The sequence below is a fragment of the Mus pahari genome, chromosome 18, assembly GCF_900095145.1.
Source record: "Mus pahari chromosome 18, PAHARI_EIJ_v1.1, whole genome shotgun sequence".
In the NCBI taxonomy this organism is placed as follows: domain Eukaryota; kingdom Metazoa; phylum Chordata; class Mammalia; order Rodentia; family Muridae; genus Mus; species Mus pahari.
The window spans coordinates 23883685-23900121 of record NC_034607.1 but is presented as its reverse complement, the minus strand read 5'-3'; the positions used below and the strand labels follow the sequence as shown (position 1 = coordinate 23900121).

General features: G+C 55.9%; 3 protein-coding genes across 5 annotated transcripts in view; 1 reads left to right on the top strand and 2 right to left on the bottom strand.

Annotated features, from left to right (window-relative positions):
* Positions 1-8457, top strand: part of Rfx2 (regulatory factor X2) — a 55105-nt gene extending 46648 nt beyond the window's left edge. For both annotated transcript variants that reach the window (XM_021217850.2, XM_029531617.1), the window contains exons 10-17: positions 238-350; positions 871-1025; positions 2429-2526; positions 3795-3944; positions 4552-4760; positions 6300-6453; positions 6789-6831; positions 7198-8457. In XM_021217850.2, the coding sequence (XP_021073509.1) occupies positions 238-350; positions 871-1025; positions 2429-2526; positions 3795-3944; positions 4552-4760; positions 6300-6453; positions 6789-6831; positions 7198-7310 (1035 nt within the window). In that variant the 3' untranslated portion in view covers positions 7311-8457. The remainder of the gene's footprint in view (positions 1-237; positions 351-870; positions 1026-2428; positions 2527-3794; positions 3945-4551; positions 4761-6299; positions 6454-6788; positions 6832-7197) is intronic.
* A 3406-nt stretch (positions 8458-11863) lies between these two features.
* Prr22 (proline rich 22) lies at positions 11864-13763 on the bottom strand. The gene is made up of 3 exons (XM_021218573.2): positions 13565-13763; positions 13415-13480; positions 11864-12958 (listed from the first exon to the last, which is right to left on the bottom strand). Exons 1-3 carry the CDS (start codon positions 13674-13676, stop codon positions 11946-11948), a joined length of 1191 nt encoding a protein of 396 aa, XP_021074232.1. The 5' UTR covers positions 13677-13763; the 3' UTR covers positions 11864-11945.
* Positions 13764-14103: 340 nt separating this feature from the next.
* The window catches only part of Dus3l (dihydrouridine synthase 3 like), a 5202-nt gene continuing 2868 nt past the window's right edge, over positions 14104-16437 (bottom strand). The window contains exons 4-13 of one of the 2 annotated variants that reach the window (XM_021217894.2): positions 16283-16324; positions 16021-16173; positions 15791-15907; positions 15528-15593; positions 15312-15422; positions 15038-15134; positions 14816-14891; positions 14504-14692; positions 14283-14411; positions 14104-14209 (exon numbers count right to left, since the gene is read on the bottom strand). In XM_021217894.2, the coding sequence (XP_021073553.1) occupies positions 14137-14209; positions 14283-14411; positions 14504-14692; positions 14816-14891; positions 15038-15134; positions 15312-15422; positions 15528-15593; positions 15791-15907; positions 16021-16173; positions 16283-16324 (1053 nt within the window). In that variant the 3' untranslated portion in view covers positions 14104-14136. Of the gene's footprint in view, positions 14210-14282; positions 14412-14503; positions 14693-14815; positions 14892-15037; positions 15423-15527; positions 15594-15790; positions 15908-16020; positions 16174-16282; positions 16325-16437 lie in introns of both variants that reach the window. The other variant, XM_029531623.1, reaches the window with a different exon arrangement.

The window sequence follows — 16437 nt, the reverse complement described above, 5'->3', positions numbered from 1 at the left end:
CTACTCAGCCAGACCCAACCCCCACCTGCGGCTCCCTGGCACCACCACTAGATCTGTGTCCCACTGGAGGCCAAAGCCCATGTCCTCCCACTGGATGGACCTTCTCCCTGGGCACTGCCTCTGCCTGTCCTCTCCTCACTAGCAAGGCCCCTTTGGGGACCTCAGAAGCCCCCACAGCTGCCCAGAGCACCAGGCACATGACCAGGCCTACCCCTGACAGGCTGTTCCCACTCCTAGGCTACCTTAGATGTCGTCATGAACCTCCAGTTTCAGTACATTGAGAAGCTGTGGTTGTCCTTCTGGAACTGCAAGGCCACCTCCAGCGATAGCTGTACCTCGCTGCCTGCCAGGTGACACCCTGACCCCAGGACAGGGCAGACTCAGCCCATGTGCTCCCCAGTTTAATCCCAAGGCAATCCCCTGATGACGCCTTCCACTTGTCTGGGCTGTCTGAGGAGGTGCCTAGACACCCCTTCCCCGTGCTTTCAAGCTCGGTATGGTTGACGAGTGAGTCGGGGCACCACCCACTTCTACAGCAGTTGTATACCTGGTCTGCTGTAGTTCTGGGGACCCTGGCCCTGCACATGCTAGGCCTGCATATGCTAGGCAGGACCTGTTCCCCTGAGCCATGACCCCAGCTCTCTTGTAGCTCAGGCTGGGTATGTCTTTGTCATCCTTCTGCCTTGGGTTCCTGACTATCAGGATCTATGCCACCAAGTTGTGACCCAGCCGAGAGACTGCAGTGATTCACATCATCCTGGGGACCCAAGGGACCACCCGGCTCCCTGAGCAGCGTGGGTGAGAGGCAAGAGCCTGAGCCCCTGAGCAGAGCCTGCTTAGACTCCCCTGTGTCCCCTCCCTCTCCTACAGCGATGAGGACCCAGAAGTCACCCTCCTCCCTAAGGATAAGCTCATCTCTCTGTGTAAATGTGAGCCTATCCTACAGTGGATGCGAAACTGCGATCACATCCTGTACCAGACGCTGGTGGAGACCCTTATCCCAGATGTGCTGCGGCCTGTCCCCAGTAAGTGGCCCCATCCCAAGGCCCTGCCCCCCAGAGCCGCCACTCAATCCTGCAGTGTCCCCTCACTTGCCAACTCCTCCCATTCCTGACTCCAGGGAGCTCTGCCAGGCAGCAGAGTGCTAAGAACAGGCCAGGGCAGGTACCAGGCTTTCCAAAAGGTTCCCTGGAGCAAGGGCATCCAAGAGTCCTCAATTAGGGGAACCATTGCGACCACCTCAGATTCAAGGGCACATCAGGCCATCTGAGCCGGGCGTGGTGGCGCATGCCTTTAATCCCAGCACTCGGGAGGCAGAGGCAGGTGGATTTCTGAGTTCGAGGCCAGCCTGGCCTACAGAGTGAGTTCTAGGACAGCCAGGGCTATACAGAGAAACCCTGTCTCGAAAAACCAAAAAAAAAAAAAAAAACATCAGGCCCCATCTATGGGCACCAGGGATGTTTGCTAGGAAAAATGGCCAAGACTGGTCCATTAAAGAGGGGATTACCCATAAAGCCAGACAGCCTTGGTCCCACACAGGCCCTGCCCAGCTCAGTGCCCATGGTCCCAGAGTGGGCAGCAAAGCCAGCTTCAGCCTTCGCTGCACTCCCTGCAGGTATGTGTACGTGGGACTGTTAGTGTCCAGCAGCCTAGGTCTTTCTAAATGCCCTGCAGAGCTTCCTGCTAGGAACAGAACTGTGGCCTTTCCTGGGGACCAGCCAGGGTGACATTCTGAATCTCAGGAAGACAATGATGTCAGAACTTATTTTCTTCAAAAACAGTCTGAAGCTACATTAAAATGAAAAGGAAAGTAAAAGCAGTCTGATTTCCCCAGCATGGTGGCTTATGCCTTATACTCCAGCACTTGGGAGGCAGAGGCAGGCAGCTCTCTATGAGTTCGAGGCCAGCCTTGTCTACAGAGTGAGTTCTAGATCAGCTATGCAGAAAGATCCTGTCCTGAAGTCAAAATCAGAAAGTCTAAATTTCTTCTTAAGGCAAGTCAGCATAAAATAAATTCAGATGTTAAGAGAACATACTTTGTGTGTACACATATGTACACATATGTGTGTGCGAGTATCTGTCCCTGATGCTGTGGTTCTGGTGACGTATACATCTTGACTGTGGCAGCTCAGGCAATGCCAGGTGCTGGACAGTGCCCCTGCCTCCTCACCAGGAGCTCCATCCCTGTGCCGGCCATGCGTATCCCCAGACAAGGCCCAGTGTCTCCTCAGAGCTGGGGATGAGTTTCTGCTCCCTGCTCTCACCAGGCTCCTCCTCCCTGGGTGTCCAGGGCCCCAGTCACCCTCAGGCTGCCACTTGTACCTCCATGGCACTCTCACCTGTCCTGATATCATATATATGGCACGTGGGGGACCCACTGGGAGGGTGCTCACCCCACTCACCATGAGCCTCTGGTTCACCCCTCCAGGTTCCCTCACCCAGGCCATCAGGAACTTCGCCAAGAGCCTAGAGGGCTGGCTCATCAATGCCATGAGTGGCTTCCCTCAGCAGGTCATCCAGACCAAGGTACCAGCACATATGGGTCTGGGGGACCCCTTGGCTCCCCAGGCCACTTTTCCCATGTGTCTAGGGAAATGGGCCTCCCAGGATGCTGTGGGGTTGCGAGAGGAGCTGGCAGGGAGAAGACCATAGATGGCCCTGGAGATGATATCTGTAGAGCTGTCTGCCCTGCAGACTGCTGCCTTGGTGGGCAGGTGGGACTTTCATTCCCTTACCTGACCAGAGTCTTCAGTGTAAATCTGTGGCCCAGCTACTCTAGAATGTGTGTCCAGGGATGCTGGGGGCTGGGCTCAAGAGGTAACATTTGCCACACAGCATGAGGACCTGAATTTGGACTCTAATACTACAGAAAAAAGTTGTGCATGGTGGTGCACACTGTAACATCAGCACTAAGGGTCTCGCCAGAACAGCCACTACTAGCCTAATCTGTAAGCCCTGTCTCAAAAAAAGTAGAGTGCAGAGGCCCGGGAGGTGGCTTTGTGGGTAAGAGCTCTTGCCACCAAGATCCCAACTCACACACTAATAGATAGATAAAAACTAAGGCCGAGAGTGAAGACCCCACCTTCAACTCCTGACCTCCATATCCCAACCCACACCCACACCCACATATAAGCTTGGTAGGTGTAAGGATTCTCCATCCCCCACCCACTCCCTGAATCTTCCAAAAATGATCTCATTTAGCCCAAAAGTTCTGTCTTCCAACTCATAACCCTCCTGCTTCAGTCCCCTAAGTGTTGGGACTTCCCACCTCATGGGGATCTGAATCTTTACCATCCACTGAGGCTTCCTGAATCAGGGACAGCCACAGGGCCAGGAGGAAGCACCCTTAGATGTGCCCTGTGATGGGCTGGCTGCCACCTTCATGCACCCCTGCTCCCTCAGGCTGTATGTGTAGTCACTTGCCTAACACAGCCACACAAAGGAGGAAGGGTTTATCCTGGAGCACTGGAGCACATCTGCCCATCATGGGCAGAGCCCAAGACTGCTGGGCACCTGTGTCTGCGCTGCTCAGCCAGTGGGGTGTTTCCCTCCTCAGTTAGGCAATCTAGATGGTTCCTCAGGGAGATGGGCACATGGGCTAACATGGTCCCTCTTTCCTACAGGGTTCCCCATCCTGCCCCTTGCTCCTCTGCTATCCCGAGTCTCCACAGGCCTGCAGGGAGCAGGGTGGTGTGCTTGTATGTGTGCAAGTGTCTATGTGTGTCTGTGTGCACATCTGTCTGTCTATCCCCCATGCAGGGGCTTTGCTGACCTGTCATCTGGGTCCCCCCTAGGTGGGTGTTGTAAGTGCCTTCGCACAGACGCTGCGGCGCTACACGTCCCTCAACCACCTGGCGCAGGCGGCTCGCGCTGTGTTGCAGAACACGTCACAGATTAACCAGATGCTGAGTGACCTCAACCGCGTGGACTTTGCCAATGTGCAGGTGACTTGGCAGTGACATCCTCTTGCTCTGCCTTGCTCTGGGCTGTTCCTCCCCACCCAGGCTGACCAGCAAACCATAGCTGGATGCAGCAGGCAGCTCATCCCTCCTTGGCCTGTATGTTTGCAATGGAAAGTCTGAGGTCTGCTCACAGCCCACCAACCACGTCCTACCGCGTCTGGATTCCTTTGGTAGCTGGTTTAACAAGCAGTGCCCTCGTCTGTTTGCATTCCAAATGCTCCCAGCTGCTGGACCCTGTGCGTCTGGCTCTGTCTTGCCAGAAAAGTACAACCAATTGCAGAGTTAAGGACAGCCCTGAGGCTCCGAGGTCATCATCTCAGCAGGCTGTGAGCCTTTGTGAAGCTCAGTGGCACGTGCCTGTCATCACACTTAGGAGACTGAGCCAGGGAGGGTGGGAGTTTTAGGCTAACCTGGGCTACCTCTTGAGACTTTGTCCATAAACAAGGAAACGTAGAGTTGGGGTTCAGTGGGCAGAGCACCCTCCTAGCATGCACCATGGGCCCCATCCCCAGCAACACATCAACCCAGGAGTTCAGAGTCATCTCAGCAGTTGGAAGCCAGCCATGGCTCACCAGCTATGCCTTTGCAGGAGCAGGCCTCGTGGGTGTGCCAGTGTGAGGAGAGCCTGGTGCAGCGTTTGGAGCATGACTTCAAGGTCACCCTGCAGCAGCAGAGCTCGCTGGATCAGTGGGCCAGCTGGCTGGACAACGTGGTCACCCAGGTCCTAAAGCAGCACTCGGGCAGCCCCAGCTTCCCCAAGGCTGCACGCCAGTTCCTGCTCAAGTGGTCCTTCTACAGGTGAGCGGGGCGCCCCACGCCCATGAGAGGGAGGTACCATCCCTAGTGGGACCATCAGGAAAATAGCATTTGAAATTTCCCGGACAAGAGCTGACTGCTCAGGGCCTTGCACACTCCAAGATACAGGGATGAGACTGTGGCCCCCCAAAGTTAGAAGCCTCGGTGGTAACTAGGGTTACTGTTGCTGCGAGGAAACACTGTGACCAAAAGCAAGTTGGGGAAGAAAGGATTTATTTGGCTTCTCCTTCATCATAGTCCAACACAGAAGGAAGCCAGGACAGGAACTCAAACAAGGCTGGAACCTAGAGGCAGGAGCCAATGCAGAAGCCATGGAAGGTGCTGCTTACTGGCTTGTTCTCATAGCTTGCTCTGCCTGCTTCTTATAAAACCAAGGACCACCAGCCCTGAGAGGTCACCACCCACAATAGGCTGGGCCCTCCCCCTAAGAAAACGTCCTACAGCTGGATCTCAGCCCGATCGTCTGGAAGCATTTCTCAGCTGAGGCTCCCTCCTCTCAGATGTCTCTGGCCTGTGTCAAGTGGACATGGAACTGGCAGGAGAGAGCAGCGGTTCCGAGTGTGGGGCTGGGGCTGAAGTTACTGCCCAAGGGGGAAACCAGGGTTAGTGTGAGGTTTTTCACAGGGCTGGCTAAGGCCTAGGTCAGTCTGGTCCTTAAACTCCAGTCACTGCTGCAGAGCGTCCCTCAGTCACATGCTGTCTGTCACAGGAAGCTGTTGATTGAAGCGTTGTGTGGGAGGGAATCGTGGAAGAAAGCCTGAGGTTTCTGCTGTACGGTGACTGCAGCATGAGCCTGGACTACAGAATGAGACACCTCCCCCACTCCCACCCCTTCAAAAAAAGAGAGATTACAAAATAAAAGAATAAAAACAACAAATTAAAAACACAGACGAGCTCATGTGACAGCCTTCACTTGTGATGTCAGTTCTGACGTGGGACAGGAGGCTCTGCTCTTTCAATGGACTGAGATTTAATTCCCAGCACCCGGGTGGTGTCTTACAACATCTGCAGCAGTTACAACCAGGCAGTTGGCCTCCTGGGGCACTGCACCCGCAGGGTGTACCACAGGGTGGCAACATGTTAAAAAAAAAAAAAAAGTGTGTGTGTGTCCATGTGTGCATGTGGCATGTGACTTTAATCTCAGAACTCTGGAAGCAGAGACAACAGGATTTCTAAGTTTGAGGCCAACCTGGTCTACATAGTGAGTTCCAGGACACCCCCGACTATGTAGAAAGACTTTGTCTTGAAAATAAATAGGTATTAGATAAATCAGATGTATGTTTTAAAAGAGCTAAAAATAAAGCATAAAAGCGGTGAGATGTACTGCATTGTACCCACCTGTATCCCCCTATATCCCTGTGTAAGTCTGGGAATGGGTGGCTGTCCCCTGCTTCTGGGGACCTGATGGCCTCAAGCAGGCAGCCCTTGCAGTGCTTGCAGGCTCAGATCCCAGAGGAGCCAGGCCTATACCCCAGACTCAGTTCCAGTGATGGTGCCCGTTCTCTGTCCCTGTGTCCCCAGCTCCATGGTGATCCGTGACCTGACCCTACGCAGTGCTGCCAGCTTCGGCTCCTTCCACCTTATCCGGCTGCTGTATGATGAGTACATGTTCTACCTGGTGGAGCACCGTGTGGCCCAGGCCACCGGGGAGACGCCCATTGCCGTCATGGGCGAGGTGAGGCCAGGGTGATCCAGAGGCCCAGATCCACCCAGACCCCCATATAGTAGCTCAACGACTATATGTAACTCCCTCTCCAGGGGAATCTAGTGTCGCCTTCTGGCCTCTGTAGGTACTGCACAGGTGCACAAATACACACACATTTACCTACTATAAAGGCAAAGAACTGAAGTTATAGAAAGGCTTGTGCTCTTGGGGGACCTGCAAGAGCAGGAGTTCAGCCATGTAACCCTCTCAGAGCCCAGTCCTTCCTAGTCACTCACCCTAGGTCCTGACTGGAGGGATTCATGACTGTCATCTGTGCAAGCCTGTGACTCTCCCTTCTCTTACAGTTCAACGATCTGACCTCCCTGTCGCTGACCCTGCTAGACAAAGGTGGGTGTGCCCTGGTTCCCAGCCCCTTGCACTGTATCTATAAGAGGTAACATTGTGGCAGCCTCTGTGTTGGGTTGAGGATCCCAGGGACTAGTGTGCAGGTGGTGGGAGTCCTGGCAACCAGGCATGGGCTCCGGTGACATCCGGTGGTAGCTTAGTGGTATGAGGAGAGATTATCACTGGCCAGTCTGGGTGGCTGAGGCCAGTGGCTAGTGACCACTGGAGACCTGGGTTAGAAGCCCATCCTGTTGATGACCCAAGGGTGACCAGGCAGGACATGGGGACAGATTGACCTGAAGTGAAGGCGGGGCAAGTTTCATAGGCCATTCTGTTCATAGTGGTACCTCTGTCCCCTCATCCCCGCAGAGGACATTGGGGATGGACACAGCAGTGAGGCAGATGTGGATGGCCACAGCCTGGGTGAGCCCCTCGTGAAGCGGGAACGGAGTGACCCCAGCCACCCACTGCAGGGCATCTAGCCCCTTCCCTGGGCGTCTTCCACGTGCTTCCGGAAGGCGTCACCTGGCCCTCTAGGGACCTGGACTTTCAGCTGTATCACACTAGTGCCTCTTCAATGATGCCATGTTTACTGTGACCCAAGGTGGCATGGGGTCCCCACCCACAGGGTGCCAGAGACTGTGGGCAACTGAGATGGTCACTTAAGCTGCCATACTCTGCTCAAGTGGCCCTGACCCTGGGCTGTCCCTCAGAGGATATAGCAGCCTGCTGTGTGTATGTGAGTCATGAGGCATATCCCCAGAAATGTCCCAGCCACCTTGGTGGCTTTCCCACTCAGCTGCTCCCAACTTACCACCATGTCAAAGAAAACCCACTCCAGCAGAGCCCGGAGGGGTGGAGCCTACTCTCCGGCCACTGTGTGGAGGCTCTGTGTGTCCCCTGCGCTGTGGTCTCCATGCATCTAGTGGCCTCTCATGGACAGCCAAGACCTCCAGGCACACACCCTGGATCATACATGCTAACGGCATCTCATCTCATCCTGGACAGGTCCAAGCCCCCAAAGATGAACAGGCTCCAGGCAGGGCCAGTCAGGCCCATCTGCTTGACTACAGACTTTCTGTCCAATTCATGGTTGATACCACGATAACCTGGGGGGCCTGTGTTGGGTTTCCCCAAGTAGCCACAGGGGTCAGCACCATAGCCACGCCTCCCAACAGAACTCCAAAACCTGTGCTCAGGGCAGTGCCTGAGCCCCTGCAGTCTTCCAGACACCTCCCCCAAACTAGCCATGCTTGCTGGTGGCCAGTGGCCAGCCCCAGACCATGAGATCTCTGCGGACAAATGAACACCAATGCCTACTGGGCCCTGAGTTCCAGAGGCCCCAACACATCACACCTTGCTGCTGTCCTGTCGCCATGTTGAGAATTCTTTCCCAACACAAGCCCTGCCCTCTCACACCTAGGAAGCGCCTAATGAAATATGATAGTTTTTTTTTTTCTTGAAAAGCTGTTCCCCCCAATAGTTGTGTGCTGTAATCGTTCTTAGAAGGTTCTTGTGAATGTGTCCATCACAACATACCTGGCGTCCGTGTTTGTTCATTCAGGCGGCACTAGTCACCAACACAGAGCCTTAGAACAGCTTTAAAGGATGGTGTCCTTCAGGACACTGATGCGGACCGTGACTGGACTGACCAGGGTCCCCCTTGTGGAAAGCAATACACACTGGATTCTTGCCTTGCACTGTGTTGTCCTTTGTTGAGGAGGTAGGTCCCATCCTTACCCCAGGTCCAGAGGATCTAATGGGTGTCTTCCAAACTAACTCTGGGACAGCCAGCCTCCCATTTAGCCCTATGGCTCCTCAGAAACTGAGCCTTTGGCCTCGAGGTCTCTCCCTTCTGGGAGTGATGGACACAGATGGACTTCTTGTCCCCAGCAAGGCCAGCTTGGAGCTGGTGACAGGAGGATCTGCTTGCACAGGGTGGCCCTTCCAGGCCCAACAGAATAAATGACACCCAACAGGTGCTTCTCTGGGTGAGGGCAAATGTCAGCCTTTCCTAGGAACTTGGGGTGTGTATCCAGTGGCTCCTTGGTTCACAGATGTATCCAGTACATGAGTCTGGTGGTGGTGGGCCTAACCTGCTTCAACTCTGGGCTCCCACAAGATGGAGAGAGCTCAAGGGACACTGGTCCTTCATGGCTTGAGAAAAACCTTTTATTAAAGAGATGGGAACTGGAGAGATGGGTCAGTGGAGCGATGGAGCACTGGCTGCTTCTGCAGAGGACCCAGGTTCGATTCCCAGTACCCACAGGGTGGATTACAACCATCTATAACTGCAGTTCTGTGAGATATGACATCCCCTTCTGGCCTCCACATATATTGCATATACAGTGCACAGACACATCTAGCCAAAGCACCCACACACAAGAAATACTTTTTTGTTGTTGTTTAAAAAGAAAGGGTGGAGGGGCTGGAGAGATGGCTCAGCGGTTAAGAGCACTGGCTGCTCTTCCAGAGGTCCTGAATTCAATTCCCAGCAACCACGTGGTGACTCACAACCAACTGTAATGGGATCCGATGCCCTCTTCTGGTATGTCTGAAGAAAGTGACAGTGTTCTCACATACATAAAATAAATCTTTTTAAAAAAATGGAAATGCCCCCACACAGGGAGACGTTCTCTCTGAAGTGTGCCCTTGCCTCCTAGGTTTCCCCCACTTGTCTGGCTCGTGTATCTCCATCCTTGGGTCCTGCCCTGGGCCCTGCCCTACCTCCTTTAGTGACTTTGCCCATTCCCAGGACAAAGGAATCCAGACTTGTTCAGACCCCTCCCCCATGCTCGGACCTGTTGGCACACCCTTAACAGTCATGAGCTCAGGTCATGGGGTGACAGAGCTCAGCATTGCCTGTCAGGCATTCAGGACAAGCCTTCGACCAAGTGTCTTGCCTTCAGTGTCATTGTAATCTCTGGGGCACTTTAGAGTGCTAAGCAGTGTTCCTGGCCCCCATCTGCTCCATGCCACAGATAAAAACACAACCAAGAAATTCACAAATGTCCCCAGACACAGCCCAGGATCCCTTGGAAGCCATTTTCTTTAGTGTCTGCGAATGATATAAAGCCAGAGAAGGAGGTTGGAAGAGGCAGTCCCACTAACACTGGAACAGGCCAGCAAGATCCAACAGTCCTTGTCTCTGTCCCCAAAATGCTGGAATTACTGGTGTGCACAACCAGCTGAAACTCTGTAGCCCCATCTGCCTCTGCCTCCCCAAGCATGGGCAAGCATGCCCAGTTTATGTGGTGCCAGGGGCCGAACCTGTGCCTTTCATCTGAAGCCTCTGCCCACTGCCCCTTTAGCTTTTATCTCTGTTGGTGCTTCTTCCAGAGGACTTCTTGGGGGTCCCCAGCCAAATTTGGAGCACTTCCTCCCCGCATCATGTTTCCTCCCATGATGCACAGCAGGGATGTGAAGCCTGTCCATCGCTCTACAGACAGCTGAAGCTTCCAAACCCATCACAACACTCTGCTTACTCAGCACTAGATGGGGGAGGCGCCAGGAAAAGGCCGTCTCTCTCCACTGTGACCTTAGAAAGGTGGGAGTAGGGGCCCTGGCCAGAAGAGAGGAAACATTTGCAGGAGCCTTGAGCAGGACATGCCTCTCACACAAGACGCTGTTGGTGAACTCACACCGAGCTGTGTTGAGCGAGTAGATGGGTGCACACAGGAGGCTCTGGGCCCCAGCACAGGGGAGACCAGTCAGCCCAGCCCCCTGCAGGCAGAGATAGAAGGATTAGGAGTTCAAGGACGTTTCTCAAGTCCAGAGGCTTGAGGCCAGCCTGGGCTACAGGAGACCTGTCTTAAAGAAGAGCAAGCTGGTGGTGCATGCCTTGAGGGAGTCTAATCGGTGTGCTAGCCTGGTTGACATACTTTGTAGGATAGCCAGGACTACGTCCTGAGACCCCGTCTTAAGAAACACGAAGAGGTGCTGGGGAGGAGAACGAGGGGCCAGTGGGTGGTAGCCTTGGGCCTGAACAGGAGGCAAGCCGTGGGTGGCACATGGTAACTGGGTGTGGAGGTCAGAGGACAGCTAAGTGAGGTCAGTTTTGTCCTTCTACCTCCGCGCGGGTTCTGGGTTGCCAAGCCCTTCCACACACTCTTAACTTCTGTGGCTTCATGGGAGACGGACACCCTTTGAGAAAAGTGGCTGCTGCCTGCCCATCAGGCCTCCCCGACAGCATTCAGCAACTTGCCCAAAAGCCCACACGTGTCCCCACAAACAACCCGTGGCTCCTGCAGTCAGCCATCCCGGTCACGCTCCATACCATCAACCATTCCAAGGCTGAGCCCAGCTCCCCCCAGAGAACACCAAAGCCCCTAAACAGCAGAGGCGACCTCCCTGCCTGCCTTCCATAAATTGTGGCTTCATGGGGCACAGGTGAGGTGCAGTGACCTGGAAGGAGGATGGGGACAGCCACTCTCCAGGTGAGTGTCACTCCTTGCAGGACACGACTCTGACCACCAAACATACAAGGGAACCCATCTCGGTGTGGTGTCTGGAAAAGAAAACCCCACTTCTCAAGAGACCTCTCAACATGGCCAGCCCCAGGTGACTGACTTTCTTCTTGAGACAGTCTCAGAAAGCTCAGGCTGGCCTTGAAATTCGGATCCTGTCTCCTCCTACCTCCTCAGTGCTAGGGTTACAACCATGTATCAAACATAGTTTATACTTGTGAATAACAACTGAGCCCCTAAGCACTGTGCCAACTGAGCCCAAGCACTGTACCAACTGAGGCCCAACATTCTACCAACTGAGCTACAGCACCACGTCCTCATTTCTTATAGATGAGGCTGTACTTTGTGGCCCAGACTGGCCTCCAACCCCCCTACCCAGGCAACCTGAATGCAGGGGTAACCGTTCAGCTTCAACCCCCATATTGGACACTTCAATTCTGAGGTTCCTGGCTCAACTCTGAAGGCATGTGACTGCCCCCACCACCACCACCCCCACACCCATTGGCCTCACCACGAAGTCTTAGCAGGCTTGCCTGGTCGTGGCCACAGGACACGTGTCCACACACAGCTGAGAGATCAAATCGCTTTAATTGGGGGTGGCTCCCAGGTCCAGCCTGGGTCCTGCGGCGGCTATGTCAGCTGTGCCTGTGGTCAGCTGTGTCTGCTGCCTGGCTTCCCTTTCTTGGTGGGCGTGCTGGGTTTTTTCCCCAGTTGATGGGACGGCGGGCCAGGAGCCACTGTGTCAGTGTCAGGGACCCCGAGATGTGGCACCGACAGCTCATCATCCAAGGCCTTGAAGCTGAAAAAGTAGTCCACGTTGGCCACCGCATCTAGGATCTCGGGGACACTGTAGTCAAAGGACAGCAGGTCATCTGGCAGGTGCAGGGAGCGGATGTCTGTTGGGAAGTCATCCCCACCGCCACCACTGTCCCGCAGTCCAGGGCCAGGACCCCTGTGCAAGGCCACCTCAGGCTCAGTGCCACCAGGGAGACAATCAAAAAGTTTCATGGCATCTTCGAGAAGGACCTTGTCCGGTAGGAAGAACGCACGTGCCACCTCAGGAGGCATGGTCTCGCCTGAGCCCACTGCGGGGACATCCTCCACCTTGGCCACCTTGGGCTCTACAGGCCCAGGAGGGAATCGCAGACCTGGCCTGGCCACACCACTGCTCTGCAGCTCCCTGGAAGCCTCAATGGGCCTCATGGTCACCTGGGGTCCTGGGAACTGGCTGGCTTGGCCACCGAGATGGCCGTAGGGCCCGGGTGGCAGCGTGTGTGCCGTGGGGACTGTGATAAGCAAGGGAGATGTAGTCTCTTTAGGGGTTGGCGGAGGTGCCAGGCGGTCTCTGAGCATCTCCATGAAGTTGAGAGGCCCCCCTCCGTCCCGCATGAAGCCCAGAGCCTCAGGCACAGGCTCCTCCGCTGGAAGGTAATGTGTGAGGTACTGTGGCCCACTGGGGGCCGGCTGGTAGTGGGGGTACAGCAGAGGTGGCGGCCCTGGGGCCTTGAGGTAGGAAGGGGCCTCCAGCAAGTAGCCACCAGAAAAGGCAGGACCCCCAGCCACTGCCACTTTGTACAGGGATGACTGGCCAAAGTCGGAGGTGGACCACTCGATGCGGTAGATGCGGGGGTCGAAGAAGCAGCCGCAGGGAGCCATCTGGAAGCCTGTGGGTGGCGGACACCTGAGTGGAGCTCCATGGGGCAACCGGGCCTTGGGGAAGGGGGCCGGGTGCCCAAAGCCCAGGCACATAGGACACAGGCCTGACCTCAGAGGAGCCTTGTGAGAGGAGCCTTGTGAGCTGGCTCTGATTGCCAGTCATCTGAGGACGCGTGGGGGGCAAGACACAGAAACTGTTGGGGTTCTCTCCTCTGATGCCTCTCAGAGGAACAGCGACCTGAGTTTGGGTGCCCAGGCCTCTCAGAAAGCCTTGCCTAGTAGCAGCTGCTGTCACCAAAGCAGGCTTCAGCCTGATCTCCAGTGTCACTTTGAAATGTGGCACGTGAGTTTGGCTATGGGGAAATCTGTCTGGAGTACAGAGGGGACCCAGGGTCATTTTAGGGTCTTATCTCGGGTGAGTATGGAGCCTGCGCATAGCAGGGCTCAGGGGAGCTGGCTGATACCTGCCGGAGGGGTCGAAAGCACATCCTGGTCCGAGCCGGGGGTCTGATAGTGCAGGTTAGCATTGGCTGTGGACAAAGGCGCCCGGTGGGTGGGGCAGGAGCCCAGGCCCCATGGCCATCACACACCCCTGCCCACCACCACCATCGTACCTACGGTGGGAAGGGGTTCTGGGCCACCTGGCACCTCAGGGCCCTCCAGGCTCTGCAGGCTGAAGCCTTCCTGGGGTATGGCTGGGGGGTACAGGGTTTTGGGATGCTGCATGGGTGAGACAGGCCACCCCGGGGGGGCCCGGGTGGCAGCAGAGGCACCTTGGGGACAGAGTCCCTCTGGGTTCTGTTTGCCCCGTTGCTAGGTGGAGGGTTCCAGTCCAGGGCAGGCTCATCACTAGGGTTCCGGGAGAAAGGGGGGAGGGGGTGGGCAAGAGGTGACTCCCTCTGCTCCCTGAACCAGGTCGCTGCTGCTGCCTTCATGCAAGTCACCTAATTCAAAGTCACAAGGACACTGGCCAGCAAAACAGGACAGCTGGGAGTCAGAAAACAGTGCAGATGGGGACCAGGTACCAGCCAAGGCCACCTCAGGACACCTAAAAAAAAGCCAAGTGTGATGGACGGTGCATGCCTAGGATTCCAGGAGTTCAAGGCCAGCCCAGACAACAGGAGATCTTGTCTCAAAAAACCAACAAAATAAATGATAGAAGAATAAAATTTATTGTCTGTATTGGCTACTTGTAGGCATTGGCCTTGTGCTTGGGCAGGAAGACGAAGCCGGGAGGTACTGGTCCAAGCAGCATCTCACTGTGGGGACAAAAGGGACAGGTCAGGCCTGGGCCTCCCAGCATCAATTCGCAGAGCCCTGGCCAATGGGTACCTGATGCGAATCCAGTCTGCAGCCTGCTGGCTGGCCATGAGTGTCTCCAGGTAGTCACGGCCTAAGTAGTAGGGTGGCCTCTCATTGATCTTCTGTGGGAGTCGCTCAAGCAGGCCCACGGGCACATACCTGTGGGTCGGGAGGGTAGAGGAGGCAAGAAGGCCGAGTGAGGCCCGAGGCTCCAATCGCTTACCCCAGCTGCTTGCCTATTCAATGCCCACCTGCAAAGAAAGGAGAGCCATTCAAGCAGGAAGCGCCGGGTCCGCTCCACGCCTTGTGTGTCAGAACCCCAGTGTTCTAGGCCGTAGTGTGTGAAGTCCCTCAGGATGTCCAGGCGCTCGGAGGATGAGATGTCCCAGTGCCTCTGTTCTTTGATCTCCGTGAACAGCCAGGGCTTGAGCAAGGCACCACTACAGAGGGAGACGCTCAGTGATGACCTGCGCCTCCAAGCCCTTCACCTCAACAGCCAGGCCTCGCCCTCACAGGGGTGCAGAAGGTCCTAGCACTGCTGCCCCAGCCCGGCTGCTGCTCACCGGGCAACCATGATCCCTGCAACGCCTGTCTGCATGGCACAGTTGGCGTCCTCAAATGAAAGGATGTCCCCATTTCCTGAGGAGACACATTGGAGTCTTGACAGTGGCAGGCCCCATGGACATGGGGGACATCATCAATCAGTCTGGAGATTTCCTAGGGACCCAGCATCCTCCCAGTCTTCCCAGTTGAAAGATGTGACCCTAGTGGTGCTGGGTACCTACCAAACAGGGGCATAGGGCTGGCCACCTTGGCACACTGTTCTATGTAGGGCCAGTCGGCCAGCCTGGTGTAGCGCTGTTCCCGGGAGCGGCCATGGAGCTGGGGGCGGGGGAGCAGTACTGAGGGTTGAAGGTGGAGGTAATAGGCTGAGGGGATCAAGAGGTGAAGGGCAGGAGGGGACACAGAGAGACAGCAAGAAACCAGACAGAGAGACAGAACAGGGGAGCGGGGGAGCCACAGGAATCCTGAGGTGTGACCACACTGCCCGACACCCACCGTGACCAATGCAACACCCCAGTCCCGTAGTTCGGGCAGCAGTCGGTGTGCCAGGCTCACACGCTCCTGGACGCCTGTGCGCATCTTCACGGTCAGTGGTACGTCCAACACCTTTGAGGACAGGGGCAGAGGGGGAGCAAACAGCGGGACTGGAGGCTACATCGCAGAATCATGTGGGGACAGAGGAGAGGCATAGCGCTCAAGGGCCCGGGTTACCTCATTCACGCCCCGCACGATCTGTTGAAACTTGGCGGAGCGATTCATGAGTGCACAGCCACCACCCTGTGGGGCACAGAGACCCCGGTCAACTCCAAGACACACAGACACTCCCTGTAGGCACCCGCATAGAGCTGAACTGCCGGTCGCCTGACTCAGTGTGCTCCGTGTCCAGATGGGGAAACCGAGGCACAAGACCAGCAGGGCAGGGTCCCCGGCTTGGCCCACACCCAGCCCAGGCTCCAGGACAGAGCAGCTATCACCTTCTTGTAGACGAGGTCGATGGGGCAGCCCACATTGATGTCCACAAAGTCCACGTCAATGGTGCGGTTGAGGAGCTCGGCACATTTGGTCATGGTGTCAGGGAACGCGCCCTCCAGCTGCACCGGGCAGGCAGAGTCTGCTCAGTGGCTGGCCGTCCCCAACACAGCGGGAAGGCAAGGCCACAGCACTGCTCCCCAACACGGCAACCTCCTCCAGGGCCAACACTGACCTGCACCCCGAAGATGTCCTCACAGGGGTGGCGCTTGAGCAAAGCCCACTCAGACATCTGTCCCTGGAGCAGGTTCGTGCACACGGCCATCTCACCACAGGTCACATCCGCGCCGAAGCGCTTGCAAATGCGGCGAAAGGGTAGGTTTCCACACTGGCCGGGACAGGGACATGGTCAGTCCTCGGAGGTCAGGAAAGCAGGGACGCTGGACCCGCCATGCCCCAGGGAACCACTGGGCCACCCACCCCCAGCCACCTCCTACCGTGGTTAAAGGAGCCAGATAGAGCTTTCCGCTGATGTCCAGCTGGAAGGGAAACGAACATGTCAGGCCTCCTTCCCCCACTAAGACGTCCCCTCCTTCCCCTCTGCTGCTGGCCGCTGTATACACCAAATTCGCTTGTCTTTTTTTTTTTTTTT